This window comes from Vulpes vulpes, chromosome 5 (assembly GCF_048418805.1).
Source record: "Vulpes vulpes isolate BD-2025 chromosome 5, VulVul3, whole genome shotgun sequence".
NCBI lineage: Eukaryota > Metazoa > Chordata > Mammalia > Carnivora > Canidae > Vulpes > Vulpes vulpes.
Genome location: NC_132784.1, coordinates 23,067,399 through 23,090,089, shown reverse-complemented (window position 1 = coordinate 23,090,089; position 22,691 = coordinate 23,067,399). Strand labels below are relative to the sequence as shown.

The window sequence follows — 22,691 nt, the reverse complement described above, 5'->3', positions numbered from 1 at the left end:
ATATACTTGAAATTCTAGCCACACCTCCTTTTCATCTGGTTGTAAAAGTCCAAAAACATTTATTTTATATAGCATTCAGGGAAAAAAAAATCAACTTTTAAAACAAATCAAAACAATATGCATAAAGGTACAGGTACTTTTACATAGTTTAAGTATCTTTTTATGGATAAATAAGTTCATTAAGTGGGTACAACATATGAATGTATATCTTTGATTTTTGTATATTTAACTTCATTTCTTTTTTCACATATGATCACTCCTATATATGTATTCTAATATGCACAGAATACATACCCATTTTTGCCTAAATGAATCAATGATTGCCATATTTTTCTAAATTCTAAACATTGCTGTTTTCTGACAGGTGAATAAAAATTTCAGTCAACCTAACTTCAAAAGAGCGGATCCTATTTATCTGAAAGCATGCATTTCGTATTGTAATATACATTTGTAATATAAATATTATATATGATGAACAAAAGAGTGAAAGAAAGCATAGATACTAGGCCTTCTGTTTCTCTACATTTAGTTTTTTGACATTTTTATTTCAGCATATCCAGGATTTTCTTTCCGTATTACATTTTCTTCCATATTCCATTCTGCATTATGAGCTTACTAAAATAGGAATGTCTGCTTTTGTTTAAATCCATGTTTAATTATCCCTTCACAGGATAACTTACAAAATTCAAATTAGAATCGTTACATTTAGCAGTGTAATTGGACAGAATTGAAATTATAGTGCATTCATGTATGCATTAATAAATATTTAATTATAGTGCATTCATGTATGCATTAATAAATATTTATCTACCACAAATTTTTATTTTAAAAATTTTCTAATTTCCTAGTGCTGTAGGTGTACTAGTAGATAAAAAGGAGAGAAGATCAGTGTCCTCCTTGAGGTTATTGTCCAGTGGGAGCAAAAGACATTAACAAAAAATAACACTGTAAAGAAATATAAGAAATATAGCACTATAAATTTGCCACTCTTATCCATGCAGAGTATAATGTACAGTAATGAGAACACAGAAGAATTTTTGAGGGAAATGATGTTTGAGATAGGAACAAGAATAAATTAGGCAGGCAGGTTGGAGAAGGGCATTTCAGACATGGAGTAGTATAAGCAAAGTATTTTTGGGGGATTTTGAATTCATCCATGTGATTTCTATGAATAAATAGTTTTACAATAAAAATTACTTTTTATAAATAAACACATATGTATATGGATTATAAAATGTTTTATTTTTGTTCTAATGGAATGGATGTTATTGATTTATTATTATGAATATGTGTTTTTATGTTTATTTGCATATTACTCTAAATCAGCAATTTTATTTCAGCTATTTGTTCTGGACTGAATGGGGACAGATGCCCTGCATTGGAAAAGCTCGCTTAGATGGCTCAGAGAAGGTTATCCTTGTAAGCATGGGAATAGCATGGCCGAATGGTATCTCCATCGACTATGAGGTGTGTTGGATTTCTTAAGTATTTAAAGTGCAAACTGCCAACTTGCATTAATCCACTCTTAGGGTTCTCTTATTTTTTTTTTAATAAACCACTTAATCCAAAAAAGGTTGCAATATTCCTTTTCAATTGATCTTTAGGAAAACAAATTGTACTGGTGTGATGCTCGTACAGACAAAATAGAAAGAATCGACCTTGAGACTGGAGGGAATCGTGAGGTGGTGCTGTCAGGGAGCAATGTGGATATGTTTTCAGTTGCGGTCTTTGGGGCTTACATCTACTGGTCTGACAGGTAATTTATTTTTTCATAAGTATTTGAGTCTCAAAATGTTATTTCAGTGCCAGTTGCTTTACCCTTGTAGGATTAGCCATTCCTTAGCAAGGTCACAAAAAAGGATCTCACAAAGCCATGTAATTTCTGCAGGAAGTCAGCCACTCTTTCTATTCCAGACTTGAGCGTTTCAATGTCACAGACTAAAGTTGGTTTCTTTCCCCTTCTGCTTGGCCATCTGTTATCTTCAGTTTAAATAACTGGCTTGATGTGAATTACTTAAAGGTTTTTGATCATGTATGTTCAACTTCTTGTCAGAGCACATGCCAACGGGTCCATCAGAAGAGGCCACAAGAATGATGCCACGGAAACTATAACCATGAGAACAGGTCTTGGAGTCAACCTGAAGGAGGTTAAAATCTTTAACCGAGTAAGAGAGAAAGGTCAGCACTCTTAAATAATGAATACATCTTATATCATTTCTCTCTTATTTTTAAAACATTTATCAAACTTAAGTCAGAGATTCTTATATAAATCCAAAACCTCAAAATTCTATTTTATTTTATATCTAGTTTCCTACAAAACTCATACAGTAGCCTAATGAAATGTATATAGAGTAGTTCATACATACGTATTTTTGCCTAAAACAGTGTATTTATACATACCTGACATGTCTTCAGTATGGGTTTGAGCTAAGTAATATAGAACATCTTGATATATATACATATTCAACAAAAAATACAAAACAAAATTAGGACATTAGAGAGTAAAAAGTAGCCAAAATTGCATTTGGGGTTCTATTTTGATTTATAAAGTGATTATGGCTTCAGAAGTTTGCTCTTGGTGTGAAATGTTTTAAAAGTCATCACTTCCTTAAAATGTGCATTTTGAAACTGATATGATGGTGGTTTGGATGTTTCTTATTTAAAATTGTACCTCAATTAAATGTCTATTTTATGTAATTAGATATCCATTTTAATGTCCATTAAAATAAATTGTAATTAATTTTCTTGACATCAAAGATAAGCATAATAACTGCAGAGCTGATGATGGATTCATGGAGGAAAATCAGCCTGATGGAAATATCTTAATAGTATATTACATCTTCACTCAAAACTGAAGCAAAAACTTATGTTTAATATACTTAGGAGGTTTGGTACATTGAAGCTATAAATTTCTTTGATAGTTTTCATATTTCATAGACAAGAGTTTAAATCAGTGCATTGTTTGTTGGTGAATTCAGTTCATGTTTGAGAGAATTGTTACTTGTGCCAAAGATTATAATACATAAAGCATGTTGTAATCTCAGCATCAAGTTTCAGAAAATAGTTACACAGTTACCTGGCAGATTAGGAAAATTTTAATCCTTGTATTTGGTTGGTATTTGGAGTGGAAGATTGCGATCTTTGAAATAAGAAATCCAAAATTTTAAACTGGTGTGAAAAAGAATCAGAACTTTATCTTATTTGATTTTCTTATACTGACCAGTATTAAAAATAAAAAGACAGACTATTCAACATTATTTTGTAAAATATTTCTGTAAGAAAATAAAAAAAAAACATTTGAAACACCAAAGAAAAACACAAATATATATATGTTTGTGTATGTGTGTATCTTTTCCTTCTTTAGGCACCAATGTTTGTGCCAAAGACAATGGTGGATGTCAGCAACTCTGTCTTTATCGAGGAAATTCTCGGAGAACTTGCACTTGTGCCCATGGATATTTGGCAGAGGATGGAGTCACTTGCCTAAGGCATGAAGGCTATTTGCTTTATTCAGGGAGAACAATATTAAAAAGTATACATCTTTCTGATGAAACCAATTTAAATTCACCAATAAGGCCATATGAGAATCCACATTATTTCAAGAATGTCATAGCTTTGGCTTTTGACTATAATCAAAGAAGAAAAGGTACCAACCGCATCTTTTACAGTGATGCACACTTTGGAAATATACAGCTTATTACGGATAACTGGGAGGACAGACAAGTTATTGTTGAAAGTAAGTACATTCATTTTTTAAAATATAATTTGGTGAAAGTGAGTATCATTTGCATTAGCAGAGAAATTAGAGTGGTAATTGCATGTTGCACTTATACTTTTTTTGAGTTTATGTTCAAGAATAATGCACCCTTATTATCTGATCTGCCAAACGTCAAAGAAGCAATTAACTCTTAGCATGTACAGTATGTAAATTATGATTACTAGTTTCGAATCATGGAACTTTCAATAATATATTCCTCATACAACCTGTTTCTTTTCTCTCTACGTGATTTTCATGTATCCTCCACTTTTCCAATTCCACTATACTTGAGGTCAGTCCTTTTCATTACTTTTAAAATTGAAAATTAATATGTAAGTTAATTTTAAAGTAGTCAAGTAATATAGATTTAAAAATGAAATTTCTGCCTTAACACTATAAGTCCATTTACTTATCCTTGACTGACAGCTGTCATGCTTTCAGAATTTTTTCATGTATGTGTGTATGTTATTTGTAATTACAAAATTGAATGATCCTATATGTTATTCAGCTGCTTTTTTTATAGTTATCAAATATCCTGAAAAGCTTTTATTTCAATACATAAGGTCCTATCTCATTCTTTTGAAAGCCTGTGCCTATTCTGTACAAAAGATTAACTTATTTGAGTATTTTCCTCTGATAAACATTTAAGTTGCTTATGGTATTTCATCATTACCTACAAAGTCACAATGAACATTTGTGCATCTGTCCAAAAAGACCATATCAGTTTATATTTTTCAACTGTATGTGAAAAGATTTACTGTCCCATACTTTTTCCAACAATAATTTTATAATTTATTAGCTATGACTATCTAATTTGTAAAAAAAAAATCAACTTATATTAGTATACCTGATAACTAGTCAGATCCAGCATCTACTGTATGTTTTCTCATATAAATATAAATATAAATATAAATATTGTCAAAATTTTTATTGCACATTGCCCCCCCATGCTATACTTGCCATTCTGCTAGGCCAGTATTTGCCTATTCAAATCTTACTCAGATTTTCCAAATTAGTTCAAACATATACTTGTATAAATATACATTCTCATTTATTTATTCTCTAAGGTTACTGTACCTATTGATAATTTCATGCCAATTTGTAAATTCCAGAATATGCCAACATGCCATTTTGACATGTGTGTGTGTGAGAGAGTCTGTGTGCATGTGTGTGAGAAAGAGAGAGAGAGAGAGAATGCAACTGTAACTGTACTGATCATAGAGTTCAGACATATTTGAGATTCATTGATCCAGTATAGTTCTATGAAGTTTAGATAATACTCTGGTCCTCCAGTTTTTCTAGACTGATACAATTCAGAGTTGGAAGGGCTCCTCACATTGTATCCACAATATATTAATTTACTAATTCATTTTCAGTGCTATAGACTTTTTGTTAGGAACCCTGGATATCAAGTTGAACAGGAGTCCATAGACCTTTATTTAGAAGCTACAGTTTCAGAAGAAGCTACAAGTCAACATACATTTAAATTCAGTAGAATCCACAAGATACTAGAGAACAAAAACAATCTGCCTGAAGAAGGTTACAAGATGCCACTGACCTGAGTTGAAAAAACTGAAAGTTTCAATAGGAATCTTATTAGTTGTTTGGGCCAGATACAGGTGGGGAAGACAAGAAGGATAATTCTAGACCAGTAGTCCTCAAGTAGTACAAATATGTGATCCCTGATCCCTGATATGTGTTCAAGGGTCTAAGAGTTATTTTTATAATACTGGATAATTGCCTTTAAATGGTATTTCCATTTGCATTGATGGTATATAAGCAGTAGTGACCAAATTGCTGATAACTTAGTGCTAATCAAGGCAATGGTACCAAACCATACTAGTAGTCATTGTACTTTTCACTGCTGCTTAATAGCTGGGAAAGAAAGAGCCAGTTTTGCTTAAAGAACATCCTTGAACTGGGTAAAATGTTTTTATTTTATTAAATCTGATCCTTCAGTACACATCTCTTTAATATTCTGTATGATGAAATACACATAAAGCACTTTTGCATCATTCTGAAGTGTGATGGTTGCCTGAAGGAAACTACAAATTGGTGCGATTATTTGGGTTCGTGCTTCTTTTAAGGAACACCATGTTTTATTTGAAAGAATGAGGAATAGACAGGCTATGGTTATTCAGACCTAGGTATATGGAAGACATTTTCTAAAAAACGAATACAATGAGTCTTTCGCTACAAGGCAAATGACTTACAGTATCTGCTGCAAATAATATAAATCAAGCATTCAAGTAAAAATTTGAATTCTGAAAGACTTGCATCAAGCACAGTAAGCTTGATAACTCCCCAAGGCTTAAAGGCTTTTCTGATGAGATGGGTGGTAATATTACTGAAGTGATTTTGGGGGGAGTATTGCATAATGAAATGTGTCAACAGATATGCATAACTTAGGAAACCAATATTTTGCAAATGACATGATAAAATCATGCATGGGTAAATGATCCATTCAAAGTGTTGGATAGATCAGTGAATTTTAATGTAATAGTGTGCAAAAAGTTTGCCACTGTGGTTTCTGATTCTACACTCAAGCTAACCTTTAAGTAACTACCACACATTATATGTTGATATAGTGTGAAAGAATATCCACTCCTCTCTTTTCCAACTTCATAGGCATATGAGGCTGGATTTTCCTCACATATTTCAATTAAGACAACATAAGAGATAGGATGAAGAAGTAGATGTGTGAATCCACTTGTCTTCTAATAATCTAGACACTAAACAGATTTGTAGAATCATAAAACAATATTTTCTTCTCATTTAAAACAGCACAGGGCAGCCCAGGTGGCTCAGCAGTTTAGCGCCACCTTCTGCCCAGGGCATGATCCTGGAGACCTGGGATCGAGTCCCACGTCAGGCTCCCTGCATGGAGCCTGCTTCTCCCTCTGCCTGTGTCTCTCTCTGCCTCTCTCTCTCTCTCTCTGTGTCTCTCATGAATAAATAAATAAAATATTTAAACAAAAACAAAAAACAGCACAGATATTTTCTTAGAAGATACTAGTTATGTTAATATGTGATCAATTCATTTTTATTTTAAAAGATATTAATATATTTAAAACACAATTTTTAGTTTCAATTTATAATATGGTAAATAGCTATAGACACAGTTCACACAAAATTTCTCTCAAGTCCTCAATAATTTTTAAGAGAGTAAAAATTCTCCATTCAAGAAGTTTCCAGACTACTCTTCTAGACTAAGGGCTCAGAAAAATTTTGGTACAAAGACATGAAAAAACACAGGGTAGACAAAGAGTCACATATCATCTGGTATTATTGGAACATGGGTTATAAGGCATGAGTCGGTATGAGATGAACCTGGAGTCCGAGGGAGAGCTCCAATAATGAAAGATGTGATCTGCCAAGATAAGAAGTGTTTAAAAAAAAAAAAGTTTTTATTGAGGTGTAGTTTACATACCATACAATTCACCCATTAAAATTGTATGACTTGGGATCCCTGGGTGGCGCAGCGGTTTAGTGCCTGCCTTTGGCCCAGGGCGTGATCCTGGTGATCTGGGATTGAATCCCACGTCGGACTCCCAGTGCATGGAGCCTGCTTCTCCCTCTGCCTGTGTCTCTACCTCTCTCTCTCTCTGTGACTATCATAAATAAATAAAAAATTTTAAAAAAATAAATAAAAATAAATTTGTACAGCTTAATAATTTATGGTATATTACATTATTAATTATTAAAATTAGGTAATATATACAATGTTAATATATGATACATATATAATAAATAAAATTAGTCATTTAAACTATTTTTTAATTATACAATGTTGTGACATTAATTACATTTATAATACTGTGGGACCATCACAACTATTTCCAAAACATTTTTGTCACTCATTTCAAATAAAATTCTGTTTAAAAAATTCCCTCTTCCCACAGCCCCTGGGATACTTTGATGTGCTCTTACTCTGTGAATTTACCTATTTTAGATAGAGCATGAAACTGGAATCATATAATATTTGACCTTTTGTGCATGGCTTATTTCACTTAGCATAATGTTTTCAAGGTTCATTCAGTCATAGCACATGTCATAAGTTCATTCCCTCTCTGACCCCAAAATAAAGTCTTATTATCTTTTTTGTGGCTGAATAATATTCTATTGTATGTATAGACCACATTTCGCTTATCTATTCATCTGTTTATAGACACTTTCTTTCTACTTTTTACTATTGTAAAAGTTCTGCAATGAACACTGGTGTACAAATAACCTGGATAAGTAATTTTGGTTTTATTTAGTAGATAAAGGGAAAACACGACTGTTATAAGATACACATATACTAGGATTTTTGTTTTATGATGATCACTCTGGCTATGTTGTGTTCATTGACATTTAACAGTCATGTCTTAAGACAGAGATGACTTAGGGAGTTGTCGTAGTATTACAGAATCTGTTTCCACAGTGGTAAATTAAACTGAAAGCATATTAATTAAAGTATGTGTACAACCAAACCATTCTAATCCTCCCCTCTAAAATCAAAGCAATTAAAATTAATAACTTTGTGGATGTATGTGTTAACTCACATGGAAGAAGTAAAATATGATAGCTAGGAGTTGGGAATCAACCAAGTTGGAACTCAGATCTCACTTTGTTGTTTATTTCCTGTGTGATACTGTCAATGTCATCACTTACAAAATGGGAAACAAACTCATAATTTTTATTGTGAAGATTATGTGAGAAAGGGTGTGCAAAGAACATAAAAATATGCACAACTTTATTTCATGTAAAACCTTATATTACCGTATTTGTGACACATTTGTGGATTATTTAGGATAATTATCCCCTAAATTATTTTTAGAATATTTGTTAGAGTTGTTAAACAATCAGAAATAATTATAATAATTACAGATGTGATAGTGTATTAAGGTCATACTAGAATTTAAAAATTAATTAAAATTAGTTTACACTGATAATTTACATAAAATTCTCCAGATACTCTCCTTATGCTACCCCATTCCTTTAAGAAGTTGCTAATTTGTTTAACCATTGCAATCCTCTCTTGAAGTTTTGTAGAATTTATAGTTTGATTTGCCAGACCAAAAATAAAAACAATGAGCAAAGTGAACCCCCTCTCCCCGGCAAATGAGTTACTGGCATACAAATAAATATAAAATTCATATTTTCTTGGTATACCATTTTAATAAAGCATTACTTCATGGAAAATGTGATTAAGTAAATATACCAAGGAGATACCATCGAGCTGCAGCTGCTGTGCAGGGAGCGCCAGACTAAAAGTGCTTGACCCTTCTCAGTTGCTGCTCTGTCTCTCTGTGGGGTGAGCAGGGCTCAGGGCTATGACCCGGCCCTCTTGTGGGTAGGTTACTGCAAGGAGGGCAGGACCTCACAGCACTCCCTGTCTGGTTACTGCTCAGTCTGTCTGCTGGATAGCCAAGGCTCAGGACACTTACCCAGCCTGTTACAGCTTGACTGCTGTGCAGAAAGGGCATAGCTGGGCCACTTATCCAGTCCAGTTGTAGCTTAGCCACTGTGCAGGGAGAGCAGGGCTCAGGGTGCTCATTCTGCCCTTGTATTTTGTCTCCTTAGCTGAGGAAAGAGGGGGAAGAGTTCAAGAGTCTCATCCCTCACAGTTGTGGTTTGGAGCCTGCTTGGGGTTAATTGGCATGGGAGCTTGCCCAGCCTGGTACACCACTGGCTAGCCAGAGCATGCCCTGTAGTGCTAGCAGCCTAGGAGGAGAACACCAAGAACGGTTTCTATTGGCTCTGTCACCAGCAAGTTAGGACAAAATTTCAAAAGTGGCATCTCTCAGGGCTTCTGTCCCTTGATATAGTCCCTACAAGTTCCTGTCTCTCCAGCTGCCACTTTAAAATTAGTAAGTGGGACTCTCTCACTTATGGTCTAGGCAATTTTCAATCTGTTGCTTTTTGCTCAGGATCTCAGGATAAGTGGGTTTTCTTGCAGCCCTTTTAAGAGTCAGATCTCCATTCCCTGTAATTCTGTGGTTCCCCTGATCTTTTTTTTTTAAACTGGACATTTTAGGGGCTCGTCTATCTGATGACAGCCCCTAGAGTCAGAGTTCCTGATGGAGGACACAATTTCTCCATGGGGGAGTGTTCTGTATTCTGAAGATCATTGTTGTGATTCTGAGGTCACCACTGCTGGGTTAGGATCCCAGGGGAAGTGGCATCTCTGTCTCTCTTACTCTTCTCAATGCATCCTTTTCTATGGAGGTACAGTTCATCTAGTTCTCAAATGCTTTTCAGAGGAAAATGGTTTCATATCTAGCTGCAAATTTGTTGTGTCCCTGGGAAGAGGTGAGTTCAGGGTTTTCCTATACCACTATCTTGAACCCTCTTCCTTCATAAGGCTTTTACATATATATCTATATATCCATTTCTCTATATATTTTTTCCAAGATTACTGGTGGCAGGGTGCCTGGGTAGCCCAGTTGATGAAGCGTCTGCTTTCAGCTCAGATCATGATCCTGGGGTCCTGGGATGGAGCCCCATGTTGGGCTTCCTGATCAGTGGGGAGCCTGCTTCTCCCTCTCCCTCTGCCTGCCACTCCCCTTGCTTTTGTGCACTCTCTCTGTGTCAAATAAATCCATAAAAACCTTAAAAAAAGAAAACAAATACTATCGGTGGCAATCGTCTTGCTTTTAAATTATATTATACTGGAAATAGCTTTTACTTTTCCTGTAGTTAGGCTAGTTCTATATCCTTTTATGAGTGCCTAAAAATTCATTTAATTATGTTAATTTTTCTGTTTGCAATTTCAAAGGTTAAAATGTCAGCTTTTAAAGTGTATTTTTTTAATTTGCTTGTTATATATCATATAGACATTCTCAGAATGTGAGACTCCTAACTACTCATTTTTTTTCTTTTTTTTAAATTATTTTATTTATTCATGAGAGGCACAGAGAGAGAGAGGCAGAGGCATAGGCAGAGGGAGAAACAGGTCCCTGTGGGGAGCCCTATGTGGGACTCAGTCCCAGGACCCCAGGATCATGACCAGAGCCAACGGCAGATGCTTAACCACTGAGCCACCCAGGTGTCCCTCAATGATTTTTTGATTTTTTTTTTACAGATTTTATAAAATAAAGAAATACTTTCAATTGTATTTATTAGCTAAAGCAATTTTCAGTTTACCTATTCAGATAATTACAAATATCAGAAAGGCATAAAGGAGCACTGTTTTATTTTACATTGAAATTACTAAGATTAAAAAGGTAAGAATGAAGGATGAACATTGTGCATAGGGAGTCAGCAAGCACTGAGGCAGGGAATATCCCTTATGCTTCAATGGAAAAGAGAGGATAACATGATCATCGATCATGGAGAACAGAATCTGGAGTGAGTCATGTTTAGTACAGAGAGAAAGAGAACATGGATTGCTTCCTCATTAAGCTGTAGGCTGTTTGTGTTTAGTATGACTTCAATTAATTCAGTTTCTTACAATATTGGAATCTCCAAGAAGATGGCCTGTGTCAGGTTAGGGAGGAGACAATTTTTCCTGTACCCTTTTGGGTTTTGGTCAATGAAATGTGAATTAAACTGGTAGAAAACAGCTTATTAGAAAAAGCATACAAAATGTTTAATGTTAATTTTTATCTGTACATGAAGGTCTTCATAGAAAAGAAGTGAAGATCCAAAGAAACAAATAAAAAAAAAACAAAACAAAGAAACAGATAATGTGAACAGAGGGTGGTGAACTACAGAGTTGCAGCTAAACAAAAACAAAACAAACAAACAAAAAAGAGTTTGGGTCTCCAGGGGAAGTAAATTGGGAGAAGAGAAGTATATGGAGAAATGAATGGAAGATGATGGTTATTTAGTAAGATGTTTATGTAGACTCATTTTAGCGCTTCCCAAGTTTTCATGACTGTGTCAGAATACTGACAGCGATAGATGGGGAGAAGGCAATGTGGTCAAATACTAACATTTTTATGGTGAGAATCAGTCTTACAACAGGAGACTGAAAAGTTTCCTGTGAAGGTATTCAGGCTCAGGGGACTGCCTTAGTAGATAATGTTAGATGGTCTGACAAGGATTCTGTTTGCAGAATCAGAAACTGCTGGATCATGTCAATGTGGAAGAGAGTTAGGGCCTTTGCTTATTATAAAACTTGAACTCTGAAACCTACAGTGGGCTCTCAAGTTGTTATAGTTAATGAATCTAATTAGGTATGGAGGGAAGGAATGAGAAGAAACTGGCAAGCTGATGCGAGCACTGATCAAAGTCGTTTCTGTATTAAATGCCAGTTTAAACTTAATTACACGTATTTCTTTTTTATTTTTTTTCTCGCAGAAGGCTCAATAATACTTCATTTCTTTCTCATTTATTAATTTTTAAAGATTTTATTTATTTATTTATGAAAGACACACAGAGAGAGGCAGAGACATAGGCAGAGGGAGAAGCAGGCTCCCTGCAGTGAGCCCAATGTGGGACTCGATCCCAGGATCATGACCAGAGCCAAAGGAAGATGCTCAACCACTAAGCCACACAGGTGTCCTATTTAGTGAAAATAATTTACTGGCAGAGAACCTGATGTGTGACTCAATCCCAGGACCTTGGGATCACTACATGAGCCAAAGGCAGATGCTCAACCACTGAGCCACCCAGGTGGCCCTGTATTTCTTTTTTAATCCTTAGTCTAGGAGTTGAGAGATTGGTGTATATCAATTAGTTTTGATTGCATAACAAACCGTCCCAGAATTTAGTGTATTAAAACAACTGCTTATTTATCCCACTATTCTATTGATTGGCCGGTGGTTCTTCTCTAGCAGTTCTTCAGATCTCTGACCAGCTTCAGATCAGATGGCAGCTGGATGATCTAGGATGACCTCCTTCATATGTCTGGCAGTGGGCATGCTATATTCTGGCTTACTGGGCCATAAGTCTTTCATTATCCAATAGGCTAGCTTGGGATGGTCACATGGTTCTCAGAAATGAGAATTTGCAAACATTTTTACAAGCCATATGTACTAATGCCTCATTGGTCAAGGAAGATCGCATGGCCAAATCCAGATTCATGATATGGAGACATAGACTCACACTGATGTGTGGAACTACAAAGAGGCTGCACATGTAAATGAAAGGGGAGAATTTGAAAAATCTGTAATCAACACAGTTGGGGAAGTGATCATTAGCCTACCTCCAGAACTTCCTAATAATCCAATGAAACCTGGCTTGGCTTTTCAAAACTCTGTTTTGTTTGTTATATAATGTTCCTTGACAACAAGTAGTTGACTATGACAATAATATCTGGCTTTATCCATGAGCTAGAAATCAGTCTATCTTTGATGGTGAAGAAATAGAATGAGACAGAAAAGGATCATCTAGTGGGGAAAATATATAACAAAACTGGGGGTTAGTGGATTTAATGACTTTGAATTGATTCTGCCAACTTCAAGAGTATAAACGTTTTTTAGATTTAGCTCAACTAACACTGAATTTTTCTTATGAGTCCCTCATGATTAGTTGTTATTAAGGCACTTTAATTGCCCCACATCTCTGTGTAAAAAATGTGACTGAAAAACTTTTTTTTTTTGTAGTTTGACTTGAATGAGAAAGTTGTAAATGGTAACTAAGAGATAAAATAATCTTTGATGTAGTGTTAGAAGAGGCATTTTTTATAGGAACCAATAAAAGAAAGTATACATATTAGAACTTTTTTTTTTCCTTTTGAAAGATTTATGGCATGAATTTAGCAGATGAAATCAGTGTACTACGAGTGCACTACGAATAAGTCTCTGAGGGGCTGGCTGATGAATTAAAAATTCCTAAGAAAGCAGTAGAACACCTGTGGAAATAGGCAAGGACACAAGTGAATCTTGGCTTCCTCTTGAAAAATGATCATAATTTGTAGGAGTGAAGTTGCCTGTAATTGTTTGAAAGAGAAGGCATTTCAATTTCATGTACTCATTAAAATGTGCTCAGTTTTTTTGGCTTATAATACAAAAATAAGCAAGGTTTACCAGAAATCAAGTATTATTTGTATATGAAACTTGCTATTCTGAGCTTTTGAGTATAGTGTATCTGGTTAAAAATGTTGAGAGAGAATGTTAAAAGAATTTATACTAAAACAAACCATTATGTGAATACAAGTTTCTTAGGGCAGAAATTCATGCACAGATTTTTTTCTTAATTGAATTTTAATTATACAGCTTTAAAAATGACATAAGTAAAGATACATAAATTCCAAATTTTTTGTAGTCAGCCTTATTTGCAACACCTACGACCACATAGTGTATGGCTTAGGTTATCATTCTTGCGGAATAAAGGCTAATAATCCTTCATGCTATATTCAAATGAATGTTGCTGTTGCAAACCTCATTAACTTTTTAAGATTTCTACAAAGTAGAATTTGCAATGCGTAGTTCTATGTTTTACTGACATGTTGATAAAGCGAAGTGTTAACCAATACCATCCTCCAACCACGTACCCTGGTTCCTTTCCATTTCCTTAAGCAATTTACACCCAATGGCCTTTCTTCTTTGCTTTCCTCTTAGACAATCTTTCTTGACAACCTCTGCATTTTTATTGATGCCTTAGCACACTTAACAATCTCCTCATAATTTTTGATAACACTTTTTGACTCTTGTTCTCTGTTTTCACTTTCCATTATAGCTTGATGACAGCCTGGGTCTGATTGCTCCTGGGATTTAGTGTTTCTTCTCTCTGAACACAATCCGATTACACTGTATCCAGCCTATTTTAACATATTTGTGAGCCTGCTTTTCTATCTTTACCTGCATTATAATTATTATTCTACACTTCCCATTTCACTCTTCCATTAGTTCTCTATTGACCACGCTCATTTTTTCCCCCAAAACATGGACCAAGAGATAAGCCATGTAAGGGTGTCACTATCACTTTCCTTAACTATCAAATGCTGCTCCCTGCTTTCTGTTTCTGACTGTAGAAGTGCAGCTCCTGCAGAAACTTTCTCCCTAATAATGGGCATATTTTCCCTTTTAGAGAGTTCAGTGATTGTGTTCATTCTTACTGGTACCTTCATTACTTAATATTAACCCAAGTCCAAATTTGCCGATTTATCTCGTTATTGGAACACTATGAAATCTCCAGACATTTACTGAAAATCCCCTTTAATATCTTGATGCCAACTCATAATTTAACATACCAAAGCCATTTTCCCATGTAAAACATCAGAACTTCTATTTTTCTTGTTAGTGAAATTATTACTTTTTTATAACCAATCAGAATCGAACCCCACAATTGCTAACTCCTTCTGTTCCTGTATCCCTGAACCATTTATTCACCAAGTATTCTTTCTTATCCACTGACACCATTATGAGCCATGTTTCTGTTCTTTTATTACTGAATATTGCTGATCTTCTACTTGCTTTCCCTTTTTATGCCTTGATTTTCTAGAAGTTTCTATGTACCATGCACAACAAGGCTTTCATTGCATTCCTCCTTAAAATATTGATTGACTCCCTATTTTCTGCATCTGAAAGTATAATCCATTACCTCCTTTCCAGATAATCTCAATCTAGGTGACCCATCTCACCAGAAATCTCTCTTCTATGCCAAATTTGCCCTTTGCTCCAGTTTTGTTCACACCGTTTTTTATCTCATGAACATATCATATTTTTTTCTAAAACTCCACATCTTATGTTGTTAAAATAAAGTGGGGAAGATTTTATAGCCTTTCAAATGGTTTCGGTTTGGGGGGATTTTTATATTCAGTTGAAATCCTTCCATACAATTAAGGAATTCAATATCTTTTTTCCCCTAGTACTGAGGCCAACAGTGCTGCAGTCTCAAAAAATGGAGACCCTTTTGAAAAACATTCAAGACTTGTCATTTCTGCCTCACATCCTTATCACCTCCTTATTTATTACCCTGTCACTTTCCTTTGTTTCATTTTTGTTTATATGATTTCCCCAAAGAAATGTCAAGTTCTCTTAGGGAGGGTCTGTTGCATATACTCTTTTCTACACCCCTGATAATGCATAATCGCTTGGAAGATAATAAAAATAACTAGCTTTATTACAAATTGGTTATGTGTTAGCCATATAATTAGGTTGTTAGAGGACTTAAAGCTTCATTTGCAGAGTAAAAAGGAATCCTTTACTTCAATTGCTTGCCTGGTTGGACTTGTGATTACCAGGGGGAGGGAGATTAAAGACTTAAATTTTGATGAGAAAGTAGGAAAAGCAGTATAGAATATTGGTTAAAAATAGAGATTTTAGAGCCAGAATATCTAGCTGTATTCAGCTTAGCCCCTTCCTTGCTTTTCATCACTAATGAGCTGTGTCCTTGGGTATGATGTTTACCTATCAAGGCCTCAGTTTCCTGTTTCAGAAACAAAGATAATACTAGTAGCAATCTCAGAGGGTTGTTGAGATTCAATGAGTTAATATATATGGTTAGAACAGCTCCTAGTATTTGCTCAGCACTTAATCAGCATAAACCATTATGAGTGTTTGCCTTCATTTTCCTTAAATGATTCATTTTTAAGCGTCATTATTATAAAGTAGTAGAATCCAGCCAGCATGCAAAATGGCCATAGTAGTATACAGAGATTTTGAAAAACACAGGTGATTTCTCCCTTCAAAGTCTCATATACTATATGTATGAAGAAAATACAAGGTCCCTAAGGAAAGGGACCTTTGTGGATGAAAAGGATGTTGGGCTGCATGGTTCTTCCATCATCTCATAGCATTTCCTGCGCTTATACACTTGACTGTTGCCTGTTCTTGACCTTGTCAGAGGTTTTCTTAGAATTATATGACAGAAGGTACCTGTGCTATAGTAATAGAATATATTATGTGAATAGCAAAAGTACTACTTTTGGGGAAGGGGTGGAGTTGGAAAAAAAACAGAAGTGATATTTTCAAGATGACAGAATGAATTTCTATTTTTAAAAGCATTTGAGGGATGCCTGGGTGGCTCAGTGGTTGAGCATCTGCCTTTGGCTGAGGTTGTGATACCGGGCTCCTAGGATCAAGTCCCATGTCGGGCTCCCTGAGCCTGCTTCTCCCTCTGCCTCTGCCTCTGCCTCTCTCCCTGTGTCTCTCATGAGTAAATAAGTAAATTTTTTTTTTAAAAGGAAGCATTTGTTTTTTCCAAAGATTCAAATACTTTGTCTCTCACCCTTTGCAAATTGAGGACTGTTGAGAACTTATATTTGGCTGAGTGCCAAGACAAATCAAACCTGAAAAAAAAAATAGGAAGGAATGTTGGTAAATATAAATATGGATCAGATATATAAGAATGTCTGTATTGTATAATAAAGCATATTTTCATAAGTTCCCTTTGTCTTCTTTTCGAACCTGCAGGATAATGTTGCTTAGAAACCTCTATGTGTAAAGTGATGGCTAAGAACATAATTTATAATTAATCCATGAAAGTCTGAAATAGCAAAATCTTTATAGAGTCTAAAGTTCTATGTTTTTGCTATATTCACAAAATCCTGGGATTTGAATGGGCTATACATGGGGTCAGAATTGACAAAGCAGGTCATCTGTTGGTAGCCTATGGGCTTGGGATGACAGGAGTACTTAAGCCTGGAACAGGTGGTATCTGTAAAAGTGCCTGTTAGTTGTACCTATTAGTTTTGTGGATAATAAGGGAAAATGAGATCAATTTTGTCCACATTCAATAGAAATCTACAATAACCTTCTTACTTTGCCAGTGTTAAGTAGAGAACAGAGTTTAGTGAGAAAATGAACATTTGTTTTAGAATTAATTAAAAGAGAAAAAAATAGAATTAATTTAAAAAGAAAGCATAAATTCCCAAGTAATTTTTCAGCAGGATGGCATGAACTGTGTATTTTTACAAGAAGTTGAATTCAATAATTGATTAAATACCTCTTATATAACATTAGACATTTATTTATAACTTATTTTATAAATTCTACAGCATTTTCCTCACTCTGTGATTTACCTGCATTGCCATTATTAAAATACACTCACAGCACAAGGAAGCAAATTGGAAAGTAGCAGAATTTCAGATTAATATCTGTATTAGCACATTACATAACACAGTCTGTCATTTTTTTTTTTCAGTCTGTCATTTTAAAGAGGTATTAATGCCAATTGGGTTGTTTAACCTATAGAAGGTTTAAAGCAATGCATGTTTTCTAACATACTATATAATGCAGAGTTTTCTTTCTATATAATTTCATATATGAACTACACAGATTCAGAGATAAGGGAGGATAAATTTTTATTTTCTGTAATATATACCCAAATCACACCATCGTATTAGATTTATTAATTGTCAACTCTGCTAAACAAGTGTATGTACTGAGTAGATCATTCTCTCCCTCCCCTCTAGACACATTTGCATGTTCTGTTTCCTTACCTATATTTCACTTGGTTAACTTGTGTTCACATTTAGGTTTCAGTTTAACTTTTCTTCAATATTCACATGATACACACACAATCATCTCAGTCTAGATATAAGCATGTCTTTCAAAGTTTCCACAATATGCAAAAAGCCTTAATGATAATTCTGTTATTTTCTTTTTATTGAAATAGCTTCTTTGTTGTATTAGAGCAGACACAGTACCTTGCGCATGAGTATATCTCTATTCCAGCCTATCGTAGGTTCTCAGGACACTGTGTTGACTGCTATTGCGAATGCCTTTTGGGGCATTCTGACACTGATTATAGAGTGTCTGGGACTTAGTAAGCAATCAGTGAATATTCACCAAAGAAGGGAGTCATGCTCTCTGAAAATCAAGATTCTTGCCCACGTGGAATTAACAAGGTAATAGGGAAAATTTAATCAGTAGAAATAAGTTAGTATGACACAGGGTGGTATGAGTCTAAACAGAATTTTTATAGGCCCTTAGAGTAAAATGAAATCAATGCCATTTGGAATGCTTAAAGGAACTTTGTGGACTAGATGGCCCATATTATCAGTTTTGTTGCATTATGATGAACTCTGACCAATAACCATAAGGATAAATCAATAACTTTTGCTTATGCCATCAGGTTATTAAAATGTTCTGACAACAATATTAAGACAACAAACATTTATCTTACTTTAAAATCATCTGGTGACAGTTTCTTAAAATAGAAGTAACTTAACATGGTTTACAGTTATGTCCACGTACGCCATTCTTTTTTCCCTGTGTAAAATATTTCTCAAATATAGCATATGAATTGAATCTATATGACTGTTTACTTGGTGGATACACAGTAAGTGCTCCCTTTTTCTTTATTATTGACCTCCTTGCAAAAGTGATTGATTTGGTAGTAAAGCTGGACATGAATTTGGTATCTGGATTTGAATCATCCTAACAAAAGGTGAGCTTTGCCTAAACTTAATATTTTCTTATCTTCAATTGAGAGATTGAATCACAGTTAGTTGTCAAGTAGTATAATACTTTTTGCACAAGGTAATATTGCAATCTGAAATTATCACCTCCCTATAGACCCTAATGTTAAATTATCATTTTTATTCCTGCCTTATTTAATTCAATTTGTCAAATATTCTTTTAATACCCACCAAGAAGAGTCTGCTTAGTCTCACTTGAAATGAAATATTAAAAGGTTCTATCATTTCATGAGTAATAGGTTTTTTTTTTTTTTTGCTTTTTTTTTTTTTTTTTTTTTTACTTGTACTCTACTCTTTCGCACAAGGGCCTTACATCAGTTTTAGAATCCATGGAAATCATATTTATTTCTTCACGGGAATACTAGAGTGCTTTATTTCACTGATATGAAAATATCCTTTATTAACATGAGCTGTTACTTTTTTGAATTTAGGTGTAACTTAATAGATGATGCTTAATTATTGATTTTTTCTTTTGTTTAAATTTTATTTCATTTGTCCCTGAAACATTTATTGTGCATTTAATATATGCTAAGTATTTTATGAGAAAATGTAATCCCATTTTTCTCCGACACTCTTCATTTGGAAAATCAAAAATAATGCAATTTATATATAATAATCCTGGCAAAAATCGTTGGCATTGAAAACATGAGCCATAAACAAAATATATCTTCTCTTTGGTAACCATCATGAAGGAGGTAACATTTTGATGAAGAATGCTACAATGCTGATAAAGCAATTTTATGGAGTCATATTTTCTTATGACTTATGCCCCATGTAGCTAGCTTTACACATGTATTTAATGCAGCACACTATTTCATGCAGTGCTACCACTTAAGTTCCATAAAAGCAATAGTGTTATTTGCCTGATTGTGGGAGTTTTAATATTTTCTTTAAAGAGTGCAAATCATATTTAAAGATTCAAGCATGATATTCAAATCTTCCCTTATTGCCATCAACAAATCAGGTTTTTAGATATTTGTCTTATTCATTTTAGTGATCAAGATATGGGTCACATTATTCAGTCCTCATAATCATTTTGTTCATTGACACCTAAAGATATTTGATAAGGTATTATTCTGCTAAGATTAAAAGCATGGGCTTTTGGGGCACCTGGGTGCCTCAGTTGGCTAAGTGACTTAGACTCAGGTCATGGTTTCTGGGTCCTGGGATCAAAGCCTGAGTCTGGCTTTGTACTCAGCTGGGAGTCTGCTTGCCCCTCATCTTCTGTTTCTACCCCTCCCCCTGGCTTGTGTGCTCTCTCTTAAATAAAATTAATTAATTAAAAAGAAAAAAAAAAAAAAACATGGTCTTTCAAATAAGTGAGACTTGTATTCAAGTCCAGGTTCTGTTCATCATTATGATATAGTCAATTTAAGAATTACTGAAAATTAGGGAAAATATTAGCATCAACTAGCAGTTTGTATGAGGATTAATGGAAACAATGACAAAAATGCTTACTACAGTGCCTGGTCCAGACTCTTCCAGTCAAGAACCAGCAGTTTTCTATTGTAAAGTGAATCTTAACTCTTAACTGTGTCTGGAGTAACCACTGGAGAAAGTTTATTACTGTTCTGACAAAGTCACAATGTGGAAGGGCTGCTGACTTTTTTACCTCTTGATTCCACGAAATACTAAATGTGCTAATTATTTTTAACTTCATTATCCTACTAGTAAAGAAAAATGAACATCAGTGCACCAAAGCTCATCATTATTAGTTCATTTTTATTCCAAAGTGCCGAAGATGCTGAGGGAAATGATAAGTCTTGAAGTAACTCCATTCTGGTTCTGATTAGACAGTTAAGCAAAAATTTAAGATTCTCTTAATGATATTTATTATGAACCAAACTGTTACCCCCATCATCCCTCAATTTGTATTTTGAAACCTCAAATGTGACCTCTAGTACCTAAAAATGTGACTATATTTTGTACTATATTTAAAGATGTAACTAAGGTAAATTACGTAAAATCATATGAGTGGGCTCTAATCCAATGTGACTCATTTTTATAAAGGGAGGAGATTAAGGCACAGCCACTATATTTTGGGAGATGACCACGTGACCACACAGTGAGATTGTAGCCATTTTCAAACCAAGGAGAGAGGCCCTTGAAAAAAACCAAACCTGCTGACAATTTGGTCTTTTGGATTCTAGTCTCCAGAACTGTGAGAAAATAAATCTCTGTCATTTAAACCACCCAGTCTATGATATGTTGTTATGGCAGCTCTAGTAAAGTAAAACAATATTCAAAAGTGGGAACCAGTGGACTAGTTTTAGGGGGAATGTGTATGTAAAGTTAGAGCTAGTTATATGTAGAATATTTCCTTTTGCTTCCTTAAGGGAAAATAAAAGGGACAATCTTAAAAAAAAGATTGTCCAATCTTAAATGTTAATATATTCTGAGGTTTTAAAAGCATTAAGACCTATGATTATTTTGAAAGCCTCATAGGCAAGAAGTGAACATTACAACCTAAATAAGAAATTTAGTAACACTAATCTTTTTGATAAATATCTATTAAAATTCCACCAAATTTAATTAGTTTCCCATTCCAAAGGACAGATGTTTTATGAGTGAAAACCCACACAAACACACATACCTATGCATGTGATACCATAGTTTCTTCACCATCATCTTAAAACTCTTTCCATACTTGTCCCCAACATTCTCAGTAAATCTCTTTTCTCCTTATCTTATAAGCAAAAGAGAGGTTAATTTCCTCAGTTTCTCTCATTTCCACTTAATGAGTTAGGTTCAGCCATGTGTGGTAGATAAAGATCTGGACTCTTAAACGATTCCTTAGGTTCAGATCATGCCTCTGCTTCTTAATAATCATGTGCCTTCTACAAATTCTTAACCCACCAGTTCTCAGGTTTTTCCTCTGCAAAATAAGGATAATAATAATATCTGCAACAACATATCAAGTACTTTGAATTTGTGTGTGTGTATACATGTATTTTTTCAAATAATGGTGACTATTACCTCTATTATTATTTACCTATTATTATTATTATTCACATTATTATTTACCCATTTTTCATTTTCTACTTTCGAATTGTAGAAGGTGGTCTTTCAGGTATAGCTCTTTTATCTATGCTATTTGAACCCATTGCCTCCTTGTCCCCACGCTACATGTTTCATTTCTCTCTGTCCAGTAGCTCTCCTCTCAAGCCTGGAATCATGCTCAGTTCTCCTTCACACTAAAAATAAAACCATTAGCAAATCTGTCTCCTCCTGTTTCCCTCTCCACCTTTCCTTTCACCACATTTTTTTAAATGGGTAATCTACACCCACTGACTCATTCTCTTCACTCCTTTAACCATTGCTCTCTGCCATGCCCTCCCTCATAACTCTGATAACAGACACCACCAAGGACTTGCTGCCAGTGACCTCATTTCATTTGAAATTGTTGACTACTCTTTACCTCTGACAACCCATTTCTCCCTCGAGTCCCATGATACTCTGTCATCCATTTCACCTTGTTTGTTTAGTTCTCAGACTACTTTTTTTTAAAACATCTTTGCTAGAACTCTACAAGGCTACATTTCTTCCCTAAGAAGTGGCAGTGTTGTATGTATGTTTGGTATTCATCACAAATGAATTGCAATGGTGGTCCACTTGTGTTTGGTACTTGATATTTTGATT

At 34.6% G+C, this 22,691-nt stretch overlaps 1 protein-coding gene across 1 annotated transcript in view; it reads left to right on the top strand.

Annotated features, from left to right (window-relative positions):
* LRP1B (LDL receptor related protein 1B) overlaps positions 1-22,691 on the top strand; it is a 1,812,620-nt gene that overhangs the window by 1,370,404 nt on the left and 419,525 nt on the right. The window contains exons 38-41 of the mRNA XM_072757648.1: positions 1,341-1,467; positions 1,605-1,756; positions 2,054-2,178; positions 3,365-3,736. Of these exons, the coding sequence (XP_072613749.1) occupies positions 1,341-1,467; positions 1,605-1,756; positions 2,054-2,178; positions 3,365-3,736 (776 nt within the window). The remainder of the gene's footprint in view (positions 1-1,340; positions 1,468-1,604; positions 1,757-2,053; positions 2,179-3,364; positions 3,737-22,691) is intronic.